This window comes from Crotalus tigris, unplaced genomic scaffold, assembly GCF_016545835.1.
Source record: "Crotalus tigris isolate CLP2741 ecotype Arizona unplaced genomic scaffold, ASM1654583v1 scf7180000018710.371113, whole genome shotgun sequence".
Taxonomy (NCBI): Eukaryota; Metazoa; Chordata; class Lepidosauria; order Squamata; family Viperidae; genus Crotalus; species Crotalus tigris.
The window spans coordinates 301,676-329,017 of NW_024097160.1; the positions used below are offsets into that span (position 1 = coordinate 301,676).

At 34.0% G+C, this 27,342-nt stretch overlaps 1 protein-coding gene across 2 annotated transcripts in view; it reads left to right on the forward strand.

Annotated features, from left to right (window-relative positions):
- The window catches only part of FBN2 (fibrillin 2), a 130,460-nt gene that overhangs the window by 88,724 nt on the left and 14,394 nt on the right, over positions 1-27,342 (forward strand). Inside the window, exons 33-57 of one of the 2 annotated variants that reach the window (XM_039355639.1) lie at positions 284-406; positions 712-837; positions 2,315-2,437; positions 3,335-3,457; positions 4,765-4,926; positions 5,153-5,221; positions 6,078-6,203; positions 7,447-7,572; positions 8,654-8,806; positions 10,503-10,571; positions 10,997-11,122; positions 12,117-12,242; positions 12,614-12,739; positions 15,354-15,470; positions 17,104-17,232; positions 17,945-18,064; positions 18,724-18,849; positions 19,387-19,539; positions 19,952-20,017; positions 20,742-20,867; positions 20,987-21,106; positions 21,727-21,849; positions 22,224-22,355; positions 23,545-23,670; positions 26,563-26,769. In XM_039355639.1, coding sequence (XP_039211573.1) covers positions 284-406; positions 712-837; positions 2,315-2,437; positions 3,335-3,457; positions 4,765-4,926; positions 5,153-5,221; positions 6,078-6,203; positions 7,447-7,572; positions 8,654-8,806; positions 10,503-10,571; positions 10,997-11,122; positions 12,117-12,242; positions 12,614-12,739; positions 15,354-15,470; positions 17,104-17,232; positions 17,945-18,064; positions 18,724-18,849; positions 19,387-19,539; positions 19,952-20,017; positions 20,742-20,867; positions 20,987-21,106; positions 21,727-21,849; positions 22,224-22,355; positions 23,545-23,670; positions 26,563-26,769 — 3,123 coding nt within the window. The remainder of the gene's footprint in view (positions 1-283; positions 407-711; positions 838-2,314; positions 2,438-3,334; positions 3,458-4,764; positions 4,927-5,152; positions 5,222-6,077; positions 6,204-7,446; positions 7,573-8,653; positions 8,807-10,502; positions 10,572-10,996; positions 11,123-12,116; positions 12,243-12,613; positions 12,740-15,353; positions 15,471-17,103; positions 17,233-17,944; positions 18,065-18,723; positions 18,850-19,386; positions 19,540-19,951; positions 20,018-20,741; positions 20,868-20,986; positions 21,107-21,726; positions 21,850-22,223; positions 22,356-23,544; positions 23,671-26,562; positions 26,770-27,342) is intronic. The other variant, XM_039355641.1, reaches the window with a different exon arrangement.

Below are 27,342 nucleotides of genomic sequence, written 5' to 3' on the forward strand. Positions count from 1 at the left end.
CCATACTTCTCTTTTTCCCCTTCCCCTACTATTATTCCTTACTATTTGCTTTTGTATTTTCATATTTTATAAGTGAATAAAAATCTTTATAAAATAGATAATAAATATCAAGGTAAACATTTTGCTGTTTCACAGGAATTATATCATAATGATTGAAACCAGTACTAATAGCCTTTAAGCCAACTTCTGCTAGCATTCTGCTTTTGTGAATTCTGTAAAGCCAAACAATGATTACTATTAACATGTTTATGATTTTTCTCTTTCTTACTAATTGCTTTAATAGATCTTGATGAGTGTTCTAATGGTACACACCAATGTAGCATAAACGCTCAGTGTGTGAATTCTCCCGGATCATATCGTTGCACCTGTGCAGAAGGGTTTACTGGAGATGGATTTATTTGTTCAGGTGAGAGAAAGTTGAAACATATTTTATGAAAGAATTATATGTAATTTAGATGTGGAATTCAGAATTTCATATGACAATGGATCGATTCAGCATTTACTTTTATGTGAAACAAAATATGGAGTTTCATCAAAGCCCTAATTTTTTCCCATATATCATTTCCAAATACAGGTTATTTTGAAAATGGTGTATATATTCCCTGGAGAATAAAATTGATTTTTTTTCTTCTAATAAATTTAAGAAAAAAGTGAATGAAATGAATTTCTAATCTATAAATGCTTAACGCTGTAACATTTTCATTTCAATAGATATTGATGAATGTGCAGAAAATATTAATCTATGTGACAATGGACAATGCCTTAATATTCCTGGTGGATACCGCTGTGAGTGTGAGATGGGCTTCACTTCAACTTCCAATAACCGAGCTTGCCAAGGTAATCCTAACCTCATTTTGAGTATCTGGAATGCAACTGAGTGATGGCTCAGCAGTTAAGACCATGGACTTGTTGCTTGGAAAGCCATCAGCCCAGATTTGAGACCCGAGCGTCATGCGATTGGGATGAGCTCTTGCCCTCGCCCTAGCCCCTGCCACGCTGGCAATTTGAAAGCATGCAAATACAAGTACTGTAGATAAATAAGTAAGGACATTCCATGACATCATGTTGGCTGCATGAGTGTAGAAAGGTCTTCAGACAGCACTGGCTCAATGGCTCTTGAAACAGAGATGAGCACTGCCACCTATAGTCAGCAACAATTAGGGGAGTAAAATCCACAGGGATTCGTCCCCCCCCTTTTTTTTGAGCATTTGGATCAGATATGAGGAGGTAAATTCTAAGTACTAGCAGAATTTTTGTATAATGCAGAATATGCACCGTATGATTTATATATAAAGCTAGCTATTTTTCTCAAGCAAAATGACTTTGCTTTAGACATTCCAGTGAAGGTTTGCACTAGAAGTTTTCATGGCTTTGCACGTAAAATGCAAAGTGGGTTGACCATTTTTGTCAATTAACAAATAGCATGTAGAAAAAATGTTCTGGTTACAACATTATATGTATGTGGAAATATAAGGGATAAGGGAAAAAAAAAATAAGGGATCTTAGAAAAGTAAGCATAAGAATTTTGTATTTGTGGTAATATATTTTTCAGTAGATTTCAAAATAATATGAATGATTTAATTTAGTGACATGGTTATAATCTCTCTTGGTGCAGATGTATCATATCCATCATGCTGTGATATTTCAAACTTACTATTGAAGCCCCAGTTTTATTGTTTTTATTGCAGTCTTTATTTTGGCAGTTCTTATGATTTTATTGGTTGTTTTGGCACAAATTATTATAAATAATTATTTAAATCTTTCATTTTCTTTGGTTTTAGATGTTTTGAATGGAAAATAATATGCAATATGAATACAATGTGATATGCAAATATTTTCAAATAATCTCCTTTAAATGTTCCCATTATGTGCAAATACATTTTTTTATGCTGGATCCAATCTGGGTCGGTCACCAGGAGCAGAAGTTTTGCCTTTCGAGCTTTCGGAATAGGAGCCCATCCTCAGGGAACGTCTCTCTGGCAGTGTGAGGGTCCCTAGTGAGGGGCTCCAACATGAGTCCAAAAGTTTGGAAGACAAAATCTCCGGTCTCGGTAACAAACCTAGATTGGATCCTGCAACATTATCCTGGGGCACATATATTCGCCTTCATTCGTGACATTCTCCTCTTATTGTATAACAAAATTAATGTATCCAACTCCCTCTCATTAAACCACAGGGAACCATATACATATAAGGTTTAGACCTTTCTAATATAGATATACATTTGATGAATTATTAGGAAATAAGTGATTTGGTATATGTATTTCATTCAGACATAGTAACTAATCATTTCCGGTATTATCCTTTATTTCAGATATTGATGAATGTGCCTTCCAGAATATATGTGTGTTTGGTACTTGCAATAACTTACCTGGCATGTTTCACTGTATTTGTGATGATGGCTATGAATTGGACAGAACTGGAGGAAATTGTACAGGTAAAAGAATATGTCTCTGGGTGGGTAGGTGTATATGTGAAAGGTGTATATGTGAAAGTTCAAAGCGGAAATATTACTGACACAAACAGAAAGTTATTACTTGCACTATTGTAATAATTTATAATAATTTATAATATTTTTTATAATAATTTATAAATAATTTTTATAATAATTTATAATAATTTATAAATAGTTTTTTTCATAAGGACTGTCAGCAAATATTTCCAAAAATGCAAAATTACATATTCTTCCTATGAACAGATGAGGTAAAAGCCATAATTATAAATAATCTTCAAAAGAAAAATAGCAGGGTAAAAAAGACATATGCACTAAAGTATAAGGATATTTAAGTTAAAATAATACTATAATAGCTATGAAATTCAATTATATTTTATATTAGATTTTGGTTAAAAGAAACAATTCTGACTTCTTTTTTCATTAAACTGATCATTGCTAGAATATGAGTGGTGCAGTGGCCTAGAGGTGAAGAAACTCAGTTCTGGCTCAGAATGTTGAGAATTCAATCCTAGGCAGCGACAGATGTTTCTCTATCAGGACGCAAAGAGAAAATACCTGCTGCAAACTCTGCATAGCTGCCAGGAAGGGCATCCGGCCAGTAAATGCTCAGCTCCATTCAGTCATTCTGAATCCACCCCAAAAAAGGGGATTATAGGAATGTAATTTTTTTTTTAAAAAAATCATTGCTAGAATATAGCCATTAAATCAAAATACAGTGAAGTGTTGATTGGTTCAGTATTTCAGAAACTGGCTGAGATTAATAGATTGTGTTAAGTAAACAGTTAAGAAGGAAGTATGTTTATTTTTTTATTATGAAAGAACTAATGAAATGAATATAAAGGCTTAAGTTTAATTTCAGATGCATGTTTCTTACTTTAGATATTGATGAGTGTGCTGATCCTATAAATTGTGTCAATGGCTTTTGTGTAAATACTCCTGGAAGGTATGAATGTAACTGTCCTCCAGATTTCCAGCTGAACCCAACAGGAGTTGGCTGTGTTGGTATGTAGAATTATACATATAATTATTTTATATAAATGGAAAGGGAAGGCTACCATATGGATATCTGTTGTAGGAGACAAGCATTGGGGTATGTTATATATGTTTGTGTTGTAAACACAGCTTTATTACATGGTGTATTTTGTGATATGCCTGGTGACTTTACTTGAAAGAAAATATATTTTTAGGTTTAGTAGCTAGGCTAGGTAAAAAAACAGTTTGATAGTCATAGTCAATGCTTCATAGCCATTACAATAAGCAAGCTGGCATGCTTATGTAAGTCTTATCTGGCATGTTTATATAAGTCTTCTTGGATTGTTCTCTAAAAACATTTGTGGAATACCTTTCTATATTGAATACATCTCCCTGCCACCAAGTTGTTTCTTTCATGGTATAGAACACAGGAGACATAACTAGAGTTCTACTTTCCATCTCTGTTCTGGTGTTGTTAGGACTAAAACTAGAAAAACCAAAGGTAGCTTTCATTGAGCTAATTACTCACAGTATTACTTCGAATGGTTATGGGAAGTTCCTTTTGATAAATACATGAATACTGAAATATGTAGGCCATTATTTTGATTTAGGGACTTATTGGGAATGTGCTGGTTGCAAATCAAACTAGGAATTTCCCATAGTCATTTTCCAACATTTTGCTGATAAACATAGGCTAATTTATGAAACCTAAACTTTGTTTCACAAGCTTATGGAAATAATGAAATGAACGTATTGCATCTTAATATGAATGGAGCACACTAGGGAGTGTAGGAGTAAAATATATTGTTATCATTGTCAATATCACATCATGAAGATAGCCAGTATCTACAGCAGTGGTTCTCAACCTGTGGGTCGGGACCCCATTTGGGGTCGAACGACCATTTCACGGGGGTCGCCAAACAAGGCTGTCTGCCATTTTTTCCCCCTTTTCTTTGGCCACGCCCCTGGCACCTGGTGATGTATAAGTGGTTGGGGGTCACCACAACATGGGGAACTGTATTATGGGGTCACAGCATTAGAAAGGTTGAGAACCACTGATCTACAGTATATAATAAATGTGAATTCATTTGTCCGTCCATCCGTCCATCCATCTGTCCGTCCATCCATCCATCCATTAGCAGTCTTATTAAGAAATTTTCATTTAACTTAATTGAATTTTAACTGAAATGATTTCCTAAGTTTACTAAGGAGGATAAAATTAGAATTGGCTACCATAGTCATATTTTATTTGTTTGTTTGTTTAAATTTGTTCACTGCTCTGTCATTTTAAATGACACACTGACCAACAGCCCTTTATTTTCTTTTGTTCTATCCAGATAACAGAGTTGGCAACTGTTACTTGAAATATGGACCAAGGGGTGATGGGAGTCTGTCCTGCAATACTGAAATTGGTGTTGGAGTCAGTCGTTCTTCTTGTTGCTGTTCCTTGGGAAAAGCCTGGGGGAATCCCTGTGAGACATGCCCACCTGTAAATAGCAGTAAGGAAATGACTCTGTTAGATGGGAGGACAAATAACTAATATAGCAGATAATATGGCCATATACATAAGCCATAAGGTTTTCTATAAACCAGTGCTTATGAGGAAATAAACATTTCTCAGAGGTGATACATCAACTTGTCAAAGTTCTTTGCTATACTTCTATCACATGTCAAACTAATCCTCAGGACTTTGTTTTATTCTTGGTTGTTTTATTTAATCCCTAGGTGAATATAATACCTTGTGTCCAGGAGGCGAAGGCTTCAGACCAAACCCCATAACAATTATCTTAGAAGGTATTTTTGTTTCTTTCAGTATAACCACCACAGGTTTTGCTGATAGTACTCAGATTTAATAAATTATCTATAAAGGGAGATTTGTAAATTAAGGTTAGAGAAAAAGTACTTTCACATTTAGAATAAGGATATGAATGAACCAATGCCTATTGAAAGAATGTGGAATGAACTACAATAAACATTTTAAATATAGATGGGAAAATTGATAAAAAATAGTTCATGCTGATAATTCAACCTTCTCTATTTATATAGTTTTTCTACCAGTTCACAATTTCCATTTGGAATGCTGAGGTTCTCAGAATTTCTTGTTGGATTTGGCAGGCCTTACTGTTAAAAGGGAATAAAGACAGTAATATTAGTTGCCCAAATTTTATTACTTTTGGTATCTCTAAGGAATTTCCATCATCACTTCAGAAAAAGAATAATTAGAAATATGAGTTGGCAACTCTGTACTTGATTATTAGTTCCTGCTGGAAGAGAGAAAAAGGCTGAAAAGGAAAAGTTACTGAATATGTATTAAAATATACTGCAAAAATTACTATGTTTGGTTAAATCAAATTAATAAAGCTAGAAATTAATAGTAAGTATGATTTAATTGTATTATTTCAGTAGGGGAATCAAATGTGTTCAGTATTTTAATATTGTACTTAATATTTTTCCATCCAAAATTATGAGAGTTAAATATTCTCTTAACTTTGCATGAATAATCATTTATTTGCAGCTTTCCCCCTAGATCTCTGTAATAACAAAGTAAACAAATTTATAATCAAAACTAAAAGCATAAGTTAATGATTTAAAAGTAGTCTTTCATATAATTTTTATCAGCCAAAAACTGTGGCTTTCTTTTTTTTTGCAGACATTGATGAATGCCAAGAACTGCCTGGTCTATGCCAAGGTGGAAACTGCATCAATACTTTTGGCAGCTTCCAATGTGAATGTCCCCATGGGTACTATCTCAGTGAAGAAACACGTATCTGTGAAGGTGAAAATTCTTATTTTTCCTTATAGTAGGAATGGAAAAACAATATTCTTAACCAATATTTTCTCCCACAACCATTTTCCTCTTGAGAATATTGTATATGTATTTAATGTGGAGTCATAAATAGCTTGTGGGTTCTAGCTATTCTGCAGATCCCATTTCTGAATTTGTCATAAATAATAGAAATTGAATCCTGTTTTCTGATATTAACCCAAATAACCTAATAGGATGCAAATTCTGTCCATTCTCACAACATTTCTTCAAAAATAGGTTCAAGCAATGTTAAAAAATGTATTTAGGTCACTGTCTTACACAAGGAAAGAGATTTTAAACAATTTTTAAAAGGTTCAAAAGACTTAAAATTCTTAACTTATAGTAATTGCAGTATAATTCACTGTAAAGCACAATTGATATACTTAAGTTTAAGCTATGAATATACAAACTCTAAATTAATTTTATTTGATTCAAATTCAGCATGTTGATTTCTTTTTTTCTGTTTTGAAATAATGGAAACTTGATCTATATAGCTAGTCCTTGACTTTTGATCAATCTCTTAGCACTCATACAAACTTACGACAGACCTCCCCAGAGTTACTTAAGATCCAGATTCACAGTTTCAATAACTGCCCCCCCCCCCGGTCATGATTGCATTTAAGGCACTCAGCAATTAGTCTCATTTACAGTAATTTGCAGCGTCCTATGGTCACATATCCATGATTTATAAAATTGTTGTTGGTGTTTATTGGTTAGCTGGTTTTCAGCAAAAGATGCCATTGCAGACAATAGAGTCACTTAACAAATGTGGCATTCACTGAACATGTCCAGTGATATGATGACCTGCTTCAAGATTAGTACGACTTAACAATCATAATTCCAGGCTCAATTATGGTTGCAGGTTGAGGACTATATGTATAGGGCCTGCAACAGAGGGAAAGGACAGCTGTCGTATCCTGAGTCAATTTTCTTCTAACCACATATCTGTCAGGTTCACACAGTGATTTTCAGTGAGAATGTAGCATAGGAAAAACATTGTACTATTGATACAGTTTGTGGATTATTTAGTTAATGTTGACTTTTAAAAGATGAGTAAAATCTTAAACAGAGGATTAAGATTATTATTTGTAATAGAGTGTTGAAGTTTTCATTTCTTCAATCTATTCTATGTTTTAAGTTTTGCTGATCTATTATTATTCAACATTTTTACTTATTGAAATTAATTTTGATGGTTGATTTTTTTCCCCTTCAGATATTGATGAGTGCGTTGCACATCCTGGTGTATGTGGTCCTGGGACATGCTATAACACCTTAGGAAACTATACCTGTATTTGCCCCCCAGAATATATGCAGGTGAATGGAGGACATAACTGTATGGGTATGTTTTCACATTTATGTGTTATATTTACTTTCTTAAACTCTTAAAACATAGGGCCAGTTTATGCTGATAATTGTTTCTATGTGTATATTTTTTATTTTATTTTATTTATGTCCCGCCATTATTATTATTTTTATAAACAACTCAAGGCAAATGTTGTATGTGTAGAGACTATAAGCAAGGTTTACACCAAAGCAACATTTATATAGAAGCATCATATAGAAAAACTTATTTAAGGTCAGATAAAATATTATTTTGTGCCTTTGAATTGGCATGGACTCCTGGGGACTGTCTGAACAAATCCATGAAATTTTATTGGCAAGATTTCAGAAGTGTTTTGCCATTGCCTGTTTCCTCAGGCTGAGAGAGCTAACTAGCCCAAGGTCCAGGCGAGATTAGAACCATGGTCTCCTTGTGTAGTAAAGGTATGCATGTGTGTGTATATATATAAAAGGTTTTATATGTATTATAGTGTTATTCATATTGTTAATCGGTGCGCAAATGAACATGCACACATGCACATATACAGGTATCCCCCAAACTACATATCTTCTTTAGATATCCTACCTATAAATTATACCTAAACTAAAACATTCTACACTTCCTTCTGTCCAAATTACTTTTGAAACAATGAGTATTGGAAGAAACACATTTAAAGTAGGGTCTATAATATATACTGCCTTTCAATATTAATGGTGCATTTGTAATTCTTTATTCCTACTTTCTTTGTTTTTGTAATTATGCCAAATTTTGGAGCTATAAGAGGTCAGATTGATCCAATATAAAAAGAAAAATTACATGAATCTTAGCTTCCTTGATCTTGTTTTTCTTCTGGAAATTTCAGAACACTTAAAAATTAACCAGTACCTCTATCATGGCTAAGTTTCCTACCTATCCAATTCTTTTCCTCATCCGTTGTAATAAACCATGGGATATAAATGTGGCTGGCATATTTTCTGCTCTGTTTCAAATAAAATTGAGCTTTGTTAGGTCAAAATCCCTTCGTGTGATAAGTACAGAACCAAACATTTATTGTACTCTCCAGGATATTTTTAAAACCATATGATTTTTATATGTTTAGATATGAGAAAGAGCTTTTGTTATAGAAGCTATAATGGAACATCTTGTGATAATGAACTGCCCTTTAATATTACCAAGAGAATGTGTTGCTGCACTTACAATGTTGGGAAAGCCTGGAACAAGCTGTGTGAACCATGCCCAGCTCCAGGGACAGGTAAGCATTTATTTACATTTTCTTGAGCAATTTATATTTAAATGATATATTTGAATCTCAGTTTGGTATCATGGTAGCTTTAGCATGTTAGCCTCACTTTCAGTTTCACAGCAAGGAAGAAAGTAAATTTTAAAACTTTTCTCTCTCTTCAGTATTGTGTTTCGTTCTACGTACAATTAAACTTGTTAAAAATAGAAATTCTAATTCATACATAATAGTGAAAGAAGGCTGTCCTCTTTCTTATTTATTTAATTATTTGCTTATCACGCTTGGGGGCTACTCTAGGTGGCTTACAACATAAAAACAGAGAAGTGAAAAGAAGTGTAAACCTAACAGTAGCAAAGTAATGAAACCATAAAATGAAATAAACAATAAAACAATAAAAATACACTAATATGAGATTAAAAGATGGGTGGATAGGATCAGGGAATACAGGGGAGAAGGTGGGAAATTTAGTAGCCACCTCCAATGTAATACAGTCCCATTGGGTTTTCAGGCCAATTGGCAGAGCCAGATCCTCTTACGGAAGGATAAGAGGGTAAAGGCAGATCTCACCCTGGGGTGGAGGATAGGATGTTCCAGTGGACAGGATAAATGCTTTGCTCTCCATTGCTATATTTTGATAGGAAAACTAAATAATTCAAAAAATGTAGGAATTCACAATTACCATGTCTTTCTACAATCCTATATTGCAGTGTCTAATCAGTAGTTAAGAATTGGATTATTTTGGCTGAAGGAAATATTCCTATATGGAAGGCAGAAGAGTGCAGTTTGTAATGCAGTATTTTCTTCAGAATTACTGGTTTTTACATTTACTTTCCTACTAATTCTGGTGTGGTTTTTTTGTTTTTTGTTTTTGTTTGTTTTTTTTGCTAATCCAAGGCAAGAAAGTACTAGATTAGTGATAGGAAGCAACCATTTTTTTAAAAAATTACTGAAATATAATTGTACTACTTTTTAAAATAATGGTACATCTGTCTAAGTCTTGCAGTGAAATTTATTTATTTTCAACAATATGTATGATCTTTTCCAGTGTACTAAATATGTTATTTTAGTTAACTTGGGGAATACTATCTTTGTTAGTGTTTGTAGCATTTTTATTATAAACAAAAAAGAATTAAAATGGCTTGAACAAAGATAAGGAAAAAATATTCTACAGATGTGAATTTGGCTTATCATAAGAATAATATGGAAATCCTCTGCAGTGGTTTTATGAGATAATATATTGTACAAAAATATTTTTTAAAAAATAGATATAATTTAATAAATACAGTATACATGTACAGTCAGAAGGGTTATGTCTCTGTTGCTTTATTCATACATGGAACATCACAAATCTCAAAAATAAGAGTGATTTCTCTCTAATTCACTTTGGATTATTCTGGAAGTAACCTAAGTTTCTTCTCACACCAAATAACTCAGACATAAGTTATGATATTTGTATGACAGCCATACAATAGCAAGGAAAGAACAGGAAAAGAGTTTTCAGTCTAGAGAAGAACTTGAGTATTAAAGATGAGCTTTTATTTGAGATGAGTTTCTGCAGGTCTCTGGAATATGTACTCAGGCTTGGCTCAGGAGAATTTTGATACCAGTTGATAGTTATTAATTAACTACAAGGATTATAAAATAAAACTATGAAGTAATTATAAAAGACTTGCAATAAATATAAGTTTTCCCCTTTTTGTTACTTAAGTTGAATTCAAAACATTATGTGGAAATATTCCTGGTTTCACCTTTGACATTCATACCGGAAAAGCAGTTGGTAAGTCTGAAAGCTGTGTTTTGTTAAACTACATAATCTAATAATGTAAGGCAGTGATAAGCAAACCTCTTCTATTTTAACTACCTTTTAAAAATCAAGTCAGTAATAAAATTCTGCTATTTTAGAAATTACAATGTTTTCTCAACAATCTTTCCCCAAATTATGTTTTAAAGATACACTAAATTTCATTCTGATATTTACATACATAGATACACATGTTTGCCAGCTTAGTATCCATTAAAATGAGCCACTCATTTGCAATAAAATACATATATGCATCTCTGCATGTATGTAAACTATTATTAAAAGAGGAAAGCCTAGTCTGATTCCTTATACTTTTACTTTTTATGTATAATTTTTATTAAAGCTTTTAAATAAAAGCATATTGCCATATGAACCCGATACATTGAATGTTCATTTTTCAGATATTGATGAATGTAAAGAGATTCCAGGCATTTGTGCAAATGGTGTTTGCATCAACCAGATTGGAAGTTTTCGTTGTGAATGCCCCACAGGATTTAGCTACAATGATCTGCTCTTGGTCTGTGAAGGTAATGTACTATCTTGTATAGCCTGACCATTACAGCAATTGTATGTGTTTCAATTTGGTGCAAATCACTGACATTATTCATTGATAAATGTTTGCAGATTTTATTCACTTGCACTGCCAAATTACCATTATTTCACAAGCATCTACTGTGTTTGAGTTGGCCAGAAAAAAATGCACAAGATGAAATATTTGTGGAATGTTAATGCATATTCCTCCATTTCTTTGTGAATGTTTCCTTAAAACAGTCCAATTGTTAGAATATGTAAGAACGTTAATGTTTGTTGAAAAGATAAAAGGATGCTTGTCTTTGAAAAATATTTCATTTCATTGAATTTCTGGCTTGGTTTTTGCCAGAATATTAGTCTTCAGATTGTTAAGCTCTAAACCTTATTATAAGTTACAATTCTTTACCTAATATAAAGACAGTCTGTACATTTTTTATTTCACAAGGTAATGTTTACTAATTTGACTTCCTACTTAGGAAAAAAAAAGGATATAACCCTCTTTATAAGCATCAGTGTTGCTTATGAAATGTGTTGATTTCCTATTGTTTGTTATATTATAGATAGATTTATAGATTTATATATAGATTTATAGATGTAATGATAGATTTATTCAATAATTTTTAATCTTGATAATTTTCTATTACTATTTTTATTTATTATTTAAAATATATATTTGGGAACATATATATTACTTTCCCGATGATGTTGCAATATTTTAATTAACAATTAAATTAAAATATTATTTATGTCTTAAATAACATACAGGTACTGTAAAATACTAGGCAGATAGATTGATCCAAAATGCATTTAGGTTTTAGATTTCATCTGGAATGTAAAATATGTTTACAATTGTTTGATTAAAATTAATGGAATATAAACATGCTTTGCCTGCTTCATATTCACTGTTCCTTGTTCAGTACAGAAAATACTGTGTTTCATTGTGATAAAACACATATATTGATTCTTAATCATGGATTATTGATGTTACAGATATCGATGAATGTAGCAATGGTGATAATCTCTGTCAACGAAATGCAGATTGTATCAATAGCCCCGGTAGTTACCGCTGTGAATGTGCTACAGGTTTCAAACTTTCACCCAATGGTGCTTGCATTGGTAAGGAGTTAGTTATGGTCACCATGTTGCTTAATTTTCCTTTCAGTTACATATTTTTCAATTATCTATATTGAATTTGCATTTTATTCACCCTTTTTTAAATTCATAAACAGGAAAACGTAGTAGGGAAATAGGTGTTGTAATTTCCTTCAGTCTAGCTAATATATTCATTTTAACATGCATAGAAAATAAAGCTTGTCCAAAGATTGCTGATTCAGAGAATAGAGCTTTTTCATAGAACAATTTTGTCCAGCAAGTAGACTTTGACTCTAATAATAATTAGCAGATTCTAAAAGTGGAATTATGAGTCATAGATAAATCATAACACCATAGATAAATATATGCATCATATGTTTTATGATTTGTTTTAGATCGCAATGAATGTCAGGAAATACCTAATGTATGTAGTCATGGCACGTGTGTGGATAAAGAGGGGAGCTACTACTGCATCTGTCAAAATGGTTTTAAGGCATCTCGTGATCAAACTATGTGCATGGGTATGTAAATAAATATATAACATTTTAAATTATAAATCTAAAGTATTGCTATGCTGCAGATTGGATGGCAACAGTAGGGTATAATAGGGAAGTATCTGTTTCACTTGCACAGATAAAATATAATAACTAATGTAATAATTAAATATGCCAAGCTTTGTTACTTAACAGGGATATGGAGATCACAGCTGTCAGAATTCCCAGTCAGACAAACGTTGGTTAAGACTGTATTATATTAATAAAATCAAATAACACTGTAGGAACTGAACATCAATTGGCATGGGAAGAATAGTATATTGATATTACCCAGTTATACATTCTGACGTAACTATGAATCCAGCTGAAATTAGTCCCTGGAGGATTTAAGGGAGGAGGAATGGGTTTATCCTCAGTTCCTATGAGCTATATTAGCTATGGATGAAGAAATCAATAGTTTCTAATAGCATTTTTTCTTTGGTCCTGGGTGATTTTATGTTCTCTCATATGAAGCAACTAGGCAGTATTCTTGGACTCATGATTCCTGCTAGAAAAGCAGGTAGAGACCTTGACCTTTGTACAGCCATATATTATGCACAGACTGCAACCATCCCTGTGCCGAGAAAGTTTGCAAAAGGTCATATCAATATTAGTGCCTGAGGCTATCCTTGAAGACCATTCAGAAACTATTCTACTTCAGAATGCAACAAGTTAAGTAGTCACTGGTGTATTATGGTCAGCCCATATGACCCCACTAGTTAGGGAACTGCAGTGGTTGTCAGTTTAAGGGCAACAGAAGGTGCTGACCTTTTTCTTTAAAGCCCTTTAAATAATATGACAAAAATATTTATTTTATTGACTGCATTTAGAGGTAGTCGTTGTGTAACAGTGGTAATTGGGACCAGGAACTCTGTCACAATAACAGATGATCATACTGACTTAAGCAATAGCACTTAGACTTACATACCGCTTCACAGTGCTTTACAGCCCTCTCTAAGCAATTTACAGAGTCAGCCTATTGCCCCCAACAATCTGGCTCCTCATTTTACCACTCTTAGAAGGCTATAAGGCTGAGTCAACCTTGAGACAGTGAGACTCGAACTGCTGGCAGCCAACAGTCAGCAGAAGTAGCCTGCAGTACTGCATTCTAACCACTGTGCCACTACAGCCATTAAGATCGGTTCCAGTAGTTCCAATTATGATACTTGGGCAAATCCTGTGGAATCATCTGGTATGATGTCACATGACCTCCTGCTGGCTTCCCCATTGACTTTGCTTGTCAGAAGCTGGCAATGAAGGTTGCAAATGCTGATCATTTGACCCTCTGTTACAACATTTGTAATTGCAAACTGCCAAGCATCTGAATCACAATCATGTGACTGCAAGAATGCTGTGATAGCCCCAATTTCAATGACTGACTACACATGACTTCTAAATGAATGATCATTAATTAAGGACTACCTGTATAAACTGCCCAACTCAAACAGTGTGGCTCTTGGCAGTGTACAAAAGAATAAAAAGAATCATGTAATTTAAAATGTACACAATATATAAATATAAAATGTAAAACAGTGACCAGGCACACTAATAAAAAGAACCACAAAGAGTCCAAGCATTTGGGGGGAAAGTCATGTTTTAACAGCTTTCCTAAAGGTAAGCAGAGCTGGAGCTTCTTATTGAGAGGGGGTAAGGCAATCCCAGAACACAGGGCCACCCACCAATAAAATAAGCTTATTAAATCCCATAACATAGCAAAACTTAAAAGAGGGAAATTGGATCCTGCCCTTTCCACAAGAGAGTATGGGTCTTGCAAGTAACTCAGTCCTGTGCCACGTAGGGCTTTAAAAGTGATAGTGCAGCTTACAGAGCAACAATGTTACATGGATGTAATAAGCTATGCCAACCATAATCCAATAAAAAAACCAAGTATAAGTATGGCCTCTCAGTCTAGGAATGGATGCAACTGGCACACAAGATATAGTTGTGAAAAGGACTCACTAGCCACAATTGCCACCTGCTCTCTGAGAAATCTAGATTGCACACAAGTCTGAACGGGACAGTACCACTCCATTCAGAACCAAAGTCGGAAATACTTTAGCTCCCAGATCTAGGGGACCCAAATCACTCAGTCTTAGAAAGCTTTAGCATTTGTTGGGTCACTGATACTACTCTAAGAAACATACTGGTGGATGCTTCTACAGCCAAAAATCCAAAAATTGGAAACCTTCCAAATGTACTGTCCTATAGTATCCTGGCTTCCCATTGATAAACCACATAATAAATGACACCATATGTCAGCAGTGTTGCAATTAGCCACCAATAGCTGATGAAATCCAAAAATGGCAGCTGAGATCATTTGCTTTTCATGAATACCCATAAATTGGTCTGAAAGACATGACCTCACAGATAGTCCAGATAGTTCTATTGATGAGTATAGTTATATGATAAATTATGATAATGGTGATTGTTGCTATAGTTTTGTTGTTCATTTATTGGTTTTTAACCCAAAACTGTAATGAGATGTGTAAGCCACTCAGGATATTTTTCTGAGAGCCATATAAGCTTTAGTAAAACACATAAAGAAATAGAAAATTAATTTTATTGTGAATAATTGTTTGATATTAATGTTTTCTATCTGTAGATGTAGATGAATGTGAAAGACATCCTTGTGGGAACGGAACTTGTAAAAATACAGTTGGATCATATAACTGCCTGTGCTATCCAGGATTTGAGTTAACTCATAATAATGACTGTATGGGTAAGAGAATGAATAAATAGTACATATAATCACTTAGAAAAAGTGATGATTTAATATATTCAAAGAGAAACATGGAAATGCTATAATATTTATTTCAGTCCTCCAATCAGAAAAAAATAGGATACTCTTTCAATTTCTTAAGTTTTATTGAACAGTGTAATTATGATTATACTTTTAACTAATCAGAATTTGCATAAGTTTTGGTTGTCATTTCACAGTTATTTGTTGTTGTGGCCTATTATATTTCTATTCCATCAGTTTGTAGTCAAACAAAGCTCTTAATAAGAATGGTAGATAATATGAGGACATTCTACCAAATTTTCTTATGAGTCAAACTCATAGGTCAAATACAGAAGATCCCTAGTTAGCTCACACTTGAAGCAACAAATATTCTATTCCTTTCTAAAAATGTTTTTTCTGAATTTGGAGTTTTACTTGTAATCAAATACAAATAATTCTACTTTATGGGAGAGGGGCAAATTACCCAAGAATGTGGTTGCTAAACTGTTGCAGTCTGGATTTAGACAGATTTGAGAATAAAATTGGCCCTAATTGCCCTGATAGATTTCCTTTTGTTGGAGAGAAATAAAAGGAGTGCAGTACTGATCCTGCTTGAACGTTTTAGCACTAAACACAGAATCTTTGGAATAATTTCTGCGGTGGAGGTTTTGATGTTTTACCGTGGATGGTTTTAGAGAGTAGAATTACATGGTTGCACTTCTATTTTGGCATCTATATTGTAGAATTCCACAGAGTATTATCTCCACTATTGAGTTGCAGTATTAACCTCTTTTTCATATATCAACATAAACTATATTTGTTCTCCCCATTGCCAGTGAGGCCCTGTCTCTGTTGCATCTACTTAATATCACTGCCAAAGAGAGATGTCTTGGTTAGTAGTTGTGCCAGCAAGCTAAGCAAGGTGATTGTGCTTATCCTCTGATTCGCTGCCATATCCCTCCAGCATATTCCCAGCTGGCAATTAAAATATCAACCAGAGTGTAATAATACTATGCATTTGCTCAACCAATGTCTCCCCCCATATTGGAAGATATTCTTTCCTCTGCTAAACTGAAACACGCTTCTCATTTTCCACTATCCAGTAGGTGAATGTGAATGGACTGCTTCAACTCAGTTTAACTCTTCCTGAGCCTAGAATTTTCTTGAATTCAATAACATACCAACTGATGCTGGTACTAGTTATTAGGGCTGTGTGCAAAGATTTGAATGATTCCTTTGCTTCAGTCAAAAACCCAGTCAAAGCAGCCTCCCTTTGTCGTTTTGCATAAAGTGTTGCAGCCATACTGGCTTTTATATATGCACTAAAGATGAAGATCAAAATTTATGTACAAATGTTTGTGGTCTTTCTGAATAGATTTCTTTGATGTATGAAATATTAAAAAATAAAGATTTGTTTAGTAATATCTATTCTTAAATAATCCATATACCTTAAAGTGCTTGAGAGATTTTTTTTTATATACAAGGACTCATTCCTTACCAGCCATGTTTTGCCATTTCCATGATTTTATCTCTTAGATGTGTTTATCCCTTAATATGCTAACTCTGTCTATATATGTGTTTTCATCGTATTGAACTCAAGAGAAATACCTAACTTTTTCTTGGTTATTTATAGATATTGATGAGTGCAGTTCCTTCTTTGGGCAGGTGTGCAGAAATGGAAGGTGCTTTAATGAAATTGGTTCTTTCAAATGTTTATGTAATGAAGGTTATGAACTTACTCCAGATGGCAAAAATTGTATTGGTATGTATAAAAGCAGTTATCAAGTGCCGTATGCTACAATCTAATGCACATTTAATAAGCTTGCACTGGACATTGAGGAATGTACTTTTACATATATTTTGTAATATTCCTCTGGGTTTTTAGGCACCACACATAGAACTGTGTAATTATTTTATTTATTTGTTTATTTAAATTTATTGGATGCCCAACATTTAGCTATTTTGGATGCAGATTTGAAGTAGCTTGTTTTCTGTAGGATAAATATACCATTAAATTTCCATGCAAGAGATTTGATTATGCACTGTCAGCAGGGGCTGATTTTAACATTAGATATAATTTTTTGACCTGCATATTTAACAGTTTTTTCAGCCATGTTACTTTCTTGAAGAAAGCAGTTCTGTATAGATGAAGCTACTATAAAAAAATCCAGCGAATTAGTGATAGAAATTGGGGAAAGTTCAATGAATTTGTATACAATATTTGCCTATTGTGCCTGTATATTTTATGGTGAAAGCAGTAAAAGTACTGAACTATGACTATAAATTAAAATTTATCCATATCTATGAGAGTCATTAAGTGAAATGGGACAGTCTGTCAGCTATATCTACTTCTGCTTCTATTATGGATAAATAATGAATCTTGCTTTCTAGGATGACAGACAGAATATAAATTTAAGAAATAAATTCAACTCAGAATCCTTAAATTGGCACTTTTTTTCCTCCATTCTATTGAGATATTAATGAATGTGTAGTGCTTCCTGGCTCATGCTTTCCTGGGACATGTCAAAATTTGGAAGGATCATTCAGATGTATCTGCCCACCAGGATATGAAGTAAAAAGTGAAAGCTGCATTGGTAAGGCTATTTTTTCTTTCTGGAAATAGTTTGCATGGTAACAAAATTGTTTATGGAAATAAAATTTAGGTATTGTGCTACACACAAAAACGTGTGTGTGTGTGTGTGTGTGTGTGTGAGAGAGAGAGAGAGAGAGAGAGAGAGAGAGAGAGAGAGAGAGAGTGATCTGTGATACCAGAAACATACTGACCTTCATATTTTAGTAACATGATCTTTCAGATGTTGTTCCCATGCTGAATAAATCTTATGGAAATTGTAGTCAGCAAGCCTTGGACCATCACATATTTCCTGTTTGGTCTATACTCACATTAGTTCCAGGTGGCCTATTTCTTGATAGTGGCTTTTTGGAACTTAGATGGTTGTAGCTACATATTTTATACATTGTTTTCTATGAACAAAATTTCCTCTTGAATACAGCACCTGCAATTTTTTTATTTGAGATGGATGCTATTTTTATATTCAGCAAAAAGTACCTTTGCTAATTATCTATCGAAACAGTATCTGAAGCAAACAAATAAAAACAAAACATTTTTAACTAAGATACATGTGATTTTAAAACTTCTTTTAACATATGGTATCTTGACAATTACAACATTTTCATCCATTCTGACATAAAGGGTTGCAGTAAGAAGAATTTAATGTTTTAATTATATTTTCAGATATTGATGAATGTAATGAGGATCCTAACATCTGCCTGTTTGGGACCTGCACTAATACTCCAGGAGGATTTCAGTGCATCTGCCCTCCAGGTTTTGTAATATCTGACAATGGTAGGAGATGTTTTGGTAAGTATAACGGTTATAACAGGCAATAATAATAAACTCAAATATAATGAGTGTTAAATTAAGAACAATATGGAATCTTGATTTTTATCAAATAAACATTTCTACCTCCCCTTTCTATTTAAAATTTTGTCAGAGTAGTTAAAAGGATAATTAAAATAACAATATGTAATTAATTATATAGATTTGAAAAGCAAATGTAACAAATTCAGCTGTACATGTCTTTTAAAAAATTAAGCAAATAAACATTTAAAAGAAATCTCAGCAGACTTCATGATATAGGGTTGGATATAAAAGTAATTGTTGCTAATTAAGTAAGTACTAAATAACCCTAACTAGGACTACAGTGAATTGTGATTAGTGCAAATTGTTATTGGTAATCTATACTAAGGCTTAATCAAAAACATGGCAGTGTATGGCGAATTACTATTTCCTACTGATGATAAGAGTCTAAATTGGAATATTTCCAAATAAGTAGCCTGGATTAATTCATTCTTAATGTGAGATTAATTACAGTGGTATGACTTTGCTTTCTCTCAGATACTCGACAGAGCTTCTGTTTCACTAACTTTGAGAATGGGAAGTGCTCTGTGCCAAAAGCATTTAATACCACCAAGGCAAAATGTTGTTGCAGCAAGATGCCAGGAGAAGGTTGGGGTGATCCATGTGAACTGTGTCCTAAAGAAGAAGAAGGTAGTAAAAACATTGCAAAGCTTTTCAAGAAAAACAGAAAATGAAACATGAAATCCATACATAGTGTCTCCATTTATAAAACCACATCCTAAATTAAAATATTGGATCTCACTCATCAAGTCATATGAAATTGGAAGTAGAAAAACATGAGTTGGAACCTACCATAGAAAAACTTTCTTCATCTGTTTTTATTATCGTCTTATACTAGATGTTGAGTAGTATTACAGGGACAATTACTGATTACATTTTGGACATACTCTCTCCTTAGCTGAATTCCTTATACAAGAGCAATTGGAAAATTCCCTTGATAGAATTTGTTGAAAATTTTATTTAAGTTACAGCAGAGAGTTTAAAATACTGCTTTGTATATTCTCTCCTTAATAGTGGTGTTTCAAAAATTTTCTTTTAACAGTTGCTTTTCAGGATCTATGTCCATTTGGCCATGGAACTATACCTGGAATAGATGATACACGAGAAGGTACTAATTTCCTTCATTATCACTCCACTAAATATCTCTGTTTACATAATAGTTAAACGAAATTGTGTATTGGATGGAACTTTTTTAAAATATGATTTATATATTTAACCAAGGGAAGTGAATATAAATTTTATTTCAAGAAAGCTGCTCTGCCTGTAAGTGCAGAATTATCCTAATATAGTACAATGTTGTTTAATATTATTATAGCTAATGCGGGTTATATCATTAATAAATAAGTAAATTGTTATATCCCATTTACTGCATTAAAAATTGAAATTGCTTAACAAAAAATTAAAGTGTAATAAAATGTATAAAAACAAATTTAATAAATACTTAAATATATAAAGTAGTTAAAATGGTGATACCAAAATGCTAAATAGTTAGCACTTCACATTTTAAAATATAAACCTATAAAAATAATGCACCAAAAGATAACTAATCACATGTACATCCTGTGTTAACATCCAATCAAATTTAAAATATTTTCAACAATGTCTAATGAGAATAAATCTGCCGAATTACTGAAAAGATATTCTCGTATGCTCTTGAAACTACTGTATGAAGAAAATTATAATGAAAACAATGAGCAGATATTATATTTTAAAATGTGTGGTATGTTAAAGCTTTTTTTCTTTTTTACTCACTATTTTTAATTGAAAAAACTGAAATTCTATTATTCAGTAATGATACACTGAAATCTTGATGGCATAACTTTTTCTTTTAGATGTCAATGAATGTCTGGAGAATCCTGGTATTTGTTCTAATGGACACTGCATAAACACTGATGGATCATTCCGTTGTGAATGTCCCTTGGGATACAACCTTGACTACACTGGAGTGCAATGTGTAGGTGTGTGCTGATTCTGTACTGCACATTGTTTATAGATTGCATGTTTTGTAACCCTTAAAGTTTATAAACTTGGTTTGAATTTCAGTTTTAAAATATTTATTCGGCCTATTATATTTTAGATACTGATGAATGTTCCATTGGTAATCCTTGTGGAAATGGCACATGTTCCAATGTGATTGGTAGTTTTGAATGCAATTGCCTGGATGGATTTGAACCTGGACCAATGATGAATTGTGAGGGTAAGTTATAGTATGTTTTTATATACACCTGCTAACCTGCTCTGGGTACTTACAGTATGTTCAAAAGAGAAAAAGAAGATGATACAGTAGGACTATAACAGATTTCTAACTAACTGATAACTCATTGGAATTAATCAGTTCAGCGTAAGATGGCCCAAAGCATCACAATATAGCAGGAACACAAATAGCAGCAATGACTCTCCTGTCTGTGCATTCCTGCATGTAGAGTGGGCTTGAGAAAGTAAAATACATTCATCTGGTGGCCAAGGGACCGCAGGGCACTGGTGAACTGGTGAGGTGTTCACCATTATGATTAACATCCTTTTGCCTACTATTTCTTTGTTCTAATTAAGTTTTATTGTTTTAATGTTTTAAATAATATTATTAGATAATAATGACAATTATTTTAGGAATGTATTAATTATTTTAGAAATCAAAAATCCATGCATGACCAGTATGCTAAATTTTGTTTGTTGAGAAAGGACTTCATTAATTCTTATCCCAATCTCTTTCCACACATAACTGCACCACACACAGCATTAAAAAATGTACAAAAATGATTAATTATAAATTATAATTATACTATTAAATGCAAATGTATTCTGTTTTGTCTTGCTTAGATATAAATGAATGTGCACAAAATCCTTTGCTTTGTGCTTTTCGCTGTATAAATACTTATGGTTTCTATGAATGCACCTGTCCAGTGGGATATGAATTAAGAGAGGACCAGAAAATGTGCAAAGGTAAGGACCTTTTTAGTACTTTTGCCAATACAATTTTTATAGAACAATGTATTCTGTAAAGTTTCTGAATTTGAAGCACGACAATTTACTGTAGAAGAAAAGGCTATTGCTATAATTATGTCATCTTTTATGAAAGATGGAACTGAGCATTAAAGAACATATGCAGAATGTATAAAGTAATAAAACATGGAGTTCTCTTTGTACTATTAATTAAAAAATATTGTTCATAAATTATTGAATTGCTACATTATATTTCAATTTGGCTTTTCATAAGGTTGCAAGAATTGGGATGCCATTCAATTTCCAGTTAACTTTGGTATTAAGAAAAAATAGGTATGTTTTCTAACACTCATATTATTTTGCTTTCTGAAAAGATCTCGATGAATGTGCAGAAGATCTACACGACTGTGAATCTAGAGGCATGATGTGCAAAAATCTGATTGGAACCTTCATGTGCATATGTCCCCCCGGGATGACTCGAAGACCAGATGGAGAAGGTTGTATTGGTAGGTATTGAGACTAAATACTTTGGTCTTTGCAATTAAATTAAAAGCAAACAATTTGATTTAATAATTCATTCTTAGACAATGGTAGTTTGTGATACTGTGTATTTTATTGCTAGGCACTATAATTGTACACAATTGTCATCAGATTATTAGAGAAGCAGCTAAAGAATCCAAATAAGGGCTTGTAATACAAATGCAAAAAAGGCTTGTTCATGGACAGTAACTGGTAACAGGACTTCTATAGGTAACACGGGACCTTCCACATCCCAGAAACTAAGGCCAGACCTTAAGGACCTAATAACATATAACTGAACACACTGATACAGAGTTTCATGCCAAGACTATGTATAATTCTGTCTGGCAACCCCTGGCATTTTAGTTCCCATGACTACTGAGGAGGAGAACATTGCCAAATCAATTTAGAATCGTAAAAATAAATAATTTATATTTCACAAAGGAATCTCATAATAAGAGGCTTACATACATTATGCTTAGAAAATGTTGAGTCATTATAAATTGTCATGTGAGAATGAATAATAATTACATTATCAAGCAAACTGAGCTGGCATATTTTATCAGCTTTTAGTAGATGTGTACCTTTGTAGTTTCAGACAGCTGGAAAAAAATGAACCTGAAAATTTTGTAATATGTAAAATGCACTATTTTTACTACATAGCTATAAGTATTATAAAGAATTGTCAATGACGAAATAAGAGTTTTAAAATATATTTGTTTATTAGAAATTACATCGTCTTATATTATTTGCATGCTAAAACAAAATTTATACTTGTTCAATCCAGCTAGAGCTTCAAATAGTTATTCAAATAAGTGCATATTTCCATTCTATCCTTTAACTATTTACCATTTCAGTTTTTCAGCAATTTTACACATCTTTGTATCAAAGCAGATGCAGATCCCTGTCATGCAGTAATTCTTACCTCTTCTTCCTTCCAAAAAAAACCCCCTTCCATTGAAATGTTTTTAGAAATACAAGTTTATCACAACTAAAATCATATCGTATTTTCTTTGCATTTAATTTAACTGTTAGGACTTTTTAGCTTTAGAAGTTTTTTTTAATCTACTATCATCAGAAGTGTAGCTTTCATTTTGAATTGTGGGAATTACTGTTACTCTTTTTGCTTTTGTCCTGTTTCATTTTTTTGTTTTGTTTTGTTTTCTTGTGATAAAGATGAAAATGAATGCCACAGTAAGCCTGGTATCTGTGAAAATGGTCGTTGTATAAACATTATTGGAAGTTACATATGTGAATGTAATGAAGGTTTCCAGTCAAGCCCATCTGGAACTGAATGCATCGGCAAGTAAATTTATATTCCTTAGTTTCTATGTCTGTTTGTCTATAGTTTGTAGGTGCTTCTGACAAGAATAAAGTAAAGACATCTGTTTGAAACATAAAATAGGGTTTTTTTCACAAAAATCAACCTATACTAACTTTATTATTATTAAGATGCTAAATCATTTTTAAAAAATTACTTTGATGTAAGAGATATAAATTATCTAATGTTTTGAGTTAAAATTATTATATGTGAAGTACTAAGCTGTTGTTGTTGTTGTTAATTGCGAAGTCGTGTCCGACCCATCGCAACCCCATGGACAACGTTCCTCCAGATCTTCCTGTCCTCTACCATCTTCTGGAGTCCATTTAAGTTCACACCTACTGCTTCAGTGACTCCATCCAGCCATCTCATTCTCTGTCGTCCCATTCTTCTATTGCCCTCAATCTTTTCCAGCATTAGGCCCTTCTCCAGTGAGTCCTTCCTTCTCATTAGGTGGCCAAAGTATTTGAGTTTCAACTTCAGGATCTGGCCTTCTAAAGAGCAGTCGGGGTTGATCTCTTCTAGGACTGACCGGTTTGAACGCCTTGCAGTCCAAGGGACTCGCAGGAGTCTTCTCCAGCACCATAGTTCAAAGGCCTCAATTCTTTGGCGCTCAGCCTTTCTTATGGTCCAACTTTCACAGCCATACATTGCAACTGGGAAAACCATGGCCTGGACTATACGCACTTTTGTTGGCAGGGTGATGTCTCTGCTTTTTAGTATGCTGTCTAGATTTGCCATAGCTTTCCTCTCCAGGAGCAAGCGTCTTTTAATTTCTTGGCTGCAGTCCCCATCTGAGGTGATTTTGGAGCCCAGAAAAATAAAATCTATCACTACCTCCATTTCTCCCCCATCTATTTGCCAGGAACTGAGAGGGCCGGATGCCATGATTTTGGTTTTCTTAATGTTGAGTTTCAAGCCAACTTTGGCACTCTCCTTCTTCACCCGCATCAAAAGGCTCTTTAGTTCCTCTTCCCTTTCTGCCATTAGAGTGGTATCATCTGCATATCTTAGGTTGTTGATATTTCTCCCGGCAATCTTAATTCCAATTTTTGATTCATCTAGCCCTGCCTTTCTCATGATGTGCTCTGCATATAAGTTAAATAGGCAGGGCGATAGTTTATAGCCTTGCCGGACTCCTTTTCCAATTTTGAACCAATCAGTGGTTCCGTGTCCAGTTCTAACTGTTGCTTCTTGACCCGCATATAGGTTTCTCAAGAGACAAATAAGATGGTCTGGTATTCCCATCTCTTTAAGAACTTGCCACAATTTGTTGTGATCCACACAATCAAAGCCTTTAGCATAGTCAATGAAGCAGAAGTAGATGTTTTTCTGGAACTCCCTAGCTTTCTCCATGATCCAGCGTATGTTGGCAATTTGATCTCTAGTTCCTCTGCCTCTTCGAAATCCTGCCTGTACTTCTGGTAGTTCTCGATCCACATACTGCTGGAGTCTAGCTTGTAGGATTTTAAGCATAACTTTACTAGCATGTGAAATGAGTGCAATGGTGCGATAGTTTGAACATTCTTTGGCATTGCCTTTCTTTGGAATTGGAATGTAAACTGACCTTTTCCAATCCTGTGGCCACTGTTGAGTTTTCCAAATTTGCTGGCAAATTGAGTGTAGCACTTTTACTGCATCGTCTTTTAAGATTTTGAATAGCTCAGCTGGAATACTGTCACCTCCACTAGCTTTGTTGTTGCTCAGATTTTCTAAGGCCCATTTCACTTCACATTCTAGGATGTCTGGTTCGAGGTCAGTGACCATCTCATTGTGGTTATCTGGGACGTTAAGCTCATTCTTGTATAGTTCTTCTGTGTAGTTTTGCCATCTCTTCTTAATCTCTTCTGCCTCTGTTAGGTCTCTGCCATTTTGGTCCTTTATCATGCCCTTCTTTGCATGAAACGTTCCCTTCATATCTCCAATTTTCTTGAAGAGATCTCTGGTCCTCCCTATTCTGTTGTTTTCTTCTATTTCTTTGCACTGTTCATTTAAGAAGGCATTTTTATCTCTTCTAGCTATTCTCTGGAATTCTGCATTCAATTGGGTGTATCTTTCTCTTTCTCCTTTGCCTTTCACTTCCCTTCTTTCCTCAGCTATTTGCAAAGCTTCCTCAGACAGCCATTTTGCTTTCTTGCATTTCTTTTTCTTTGGGATGGTTTTAGTTGCTACCTCTTGTACAATGTTGCGAACTTCCCTCCATAGTTCTTCAGGCACTCTGTCTATCAGATCTAATTCCTTAAATCTATTTGTCACCTTTACTGTATATTCATCAGGAATATGATTTAGTTCATACCTGAGTGGCCTAATGCTTTTCCCTACTTTTTACAATTTAAGCCTAAATTTTGCAACGAGAAGCTCATGATCTGAGTCACAGTCAGCTCCTGGTCTTGTTTTTACTGACTATATAGAGCCTCTCCATCTTTGGCTGAACAGCACATAGTCAATCTGATTTCTATGTTGACCGTCTGGTGATGTCCATGTGTAGAGCCGTCTCTTGGGTTGTTGGAAAAGAGTGTTTTGTTATGACCATCATATTCTCTTGACAAAATTCTATCAGCCTGTGCCCTGCTTCATTTTGTACTCCAAGGCCAAACTTGCCTGTTATTCCGGTTATCTTTTGGCTTCCTACCAATCCCCCATGATGATAAGGACATCATTTTTTGGTATTATTTCTATTAACAGCTAAGCTGTTACCATAACTAAAAATCTTCATTTTATTTCATGAAATTTAAATGCTGTTTTTATGAGAATATTTTTTCAAAAAATACAGTTACTCTAGGAATCATGATTGAAAAATGAAAAATTATTTTAACAGAATAAAATGCTTCTTAGTTAAACGTGTGTGTTATTTCTCCACATTCATTACACAGACAACCGACAAGGTTTCTGCTTTGCTGACGTCTTGCAGACAATGTGTCAAATGGCCTCCAGTAGCCGTAATCTTGTCACTAAATCAGAATGCTGTTGTGATGGTGGAAGAGGGTGGGGCAATCAATGTGAGATTTGCCCACTCCTAGTAACGACTCAGTACAAGAAGCTGTGCCCACATGGTCCAGGGTACACCACTGATGGGAGAGGTATTCTTCATGGAACCCTCAGACAAGTTTCCTTTTTCTAACTATTGGGTGGTAGGAAGTTGAAGTTATATAATATTGCCTTTAAAACTAAGGATGCCCTTGATTTTGAAAAAAGAATATTGTAATTTAGCTGTATTGCTTACCAAACAATTTGCAATGAAAATTTCCTATGCAGCTAATGATTAAAATGGATTGTTTCTATTGATTTAGATTATACAGATTATTCATTGGTAAACAGCAAGAAAATTCATTGTTAATAAATTGTCCAACCTTCCCAATCTCAACAGAACATATAACATAGTCTCTGTTTATAGGTTAGACCAGACATGTCAAACACAAGGCCCAGGGGCTGGATGCGGCCCACGAAGTGGTTTCATGTGACCTGCGAAGCCATCCTGGAAACAGTGAGGGAATGGCCCCTGTTGCCTTGACCCTGGCCCAGGCCGGCTGGGAGCCAATGTACAATTTTGTGGTGGCCATCTATGCTGAAATGCATTCAGTCTTAGCTCCACAAGACTGTCTGGAAACAGCGAGGAACCAGCCCCTGGGTGCATGCTCGGGAGATGTCACCCT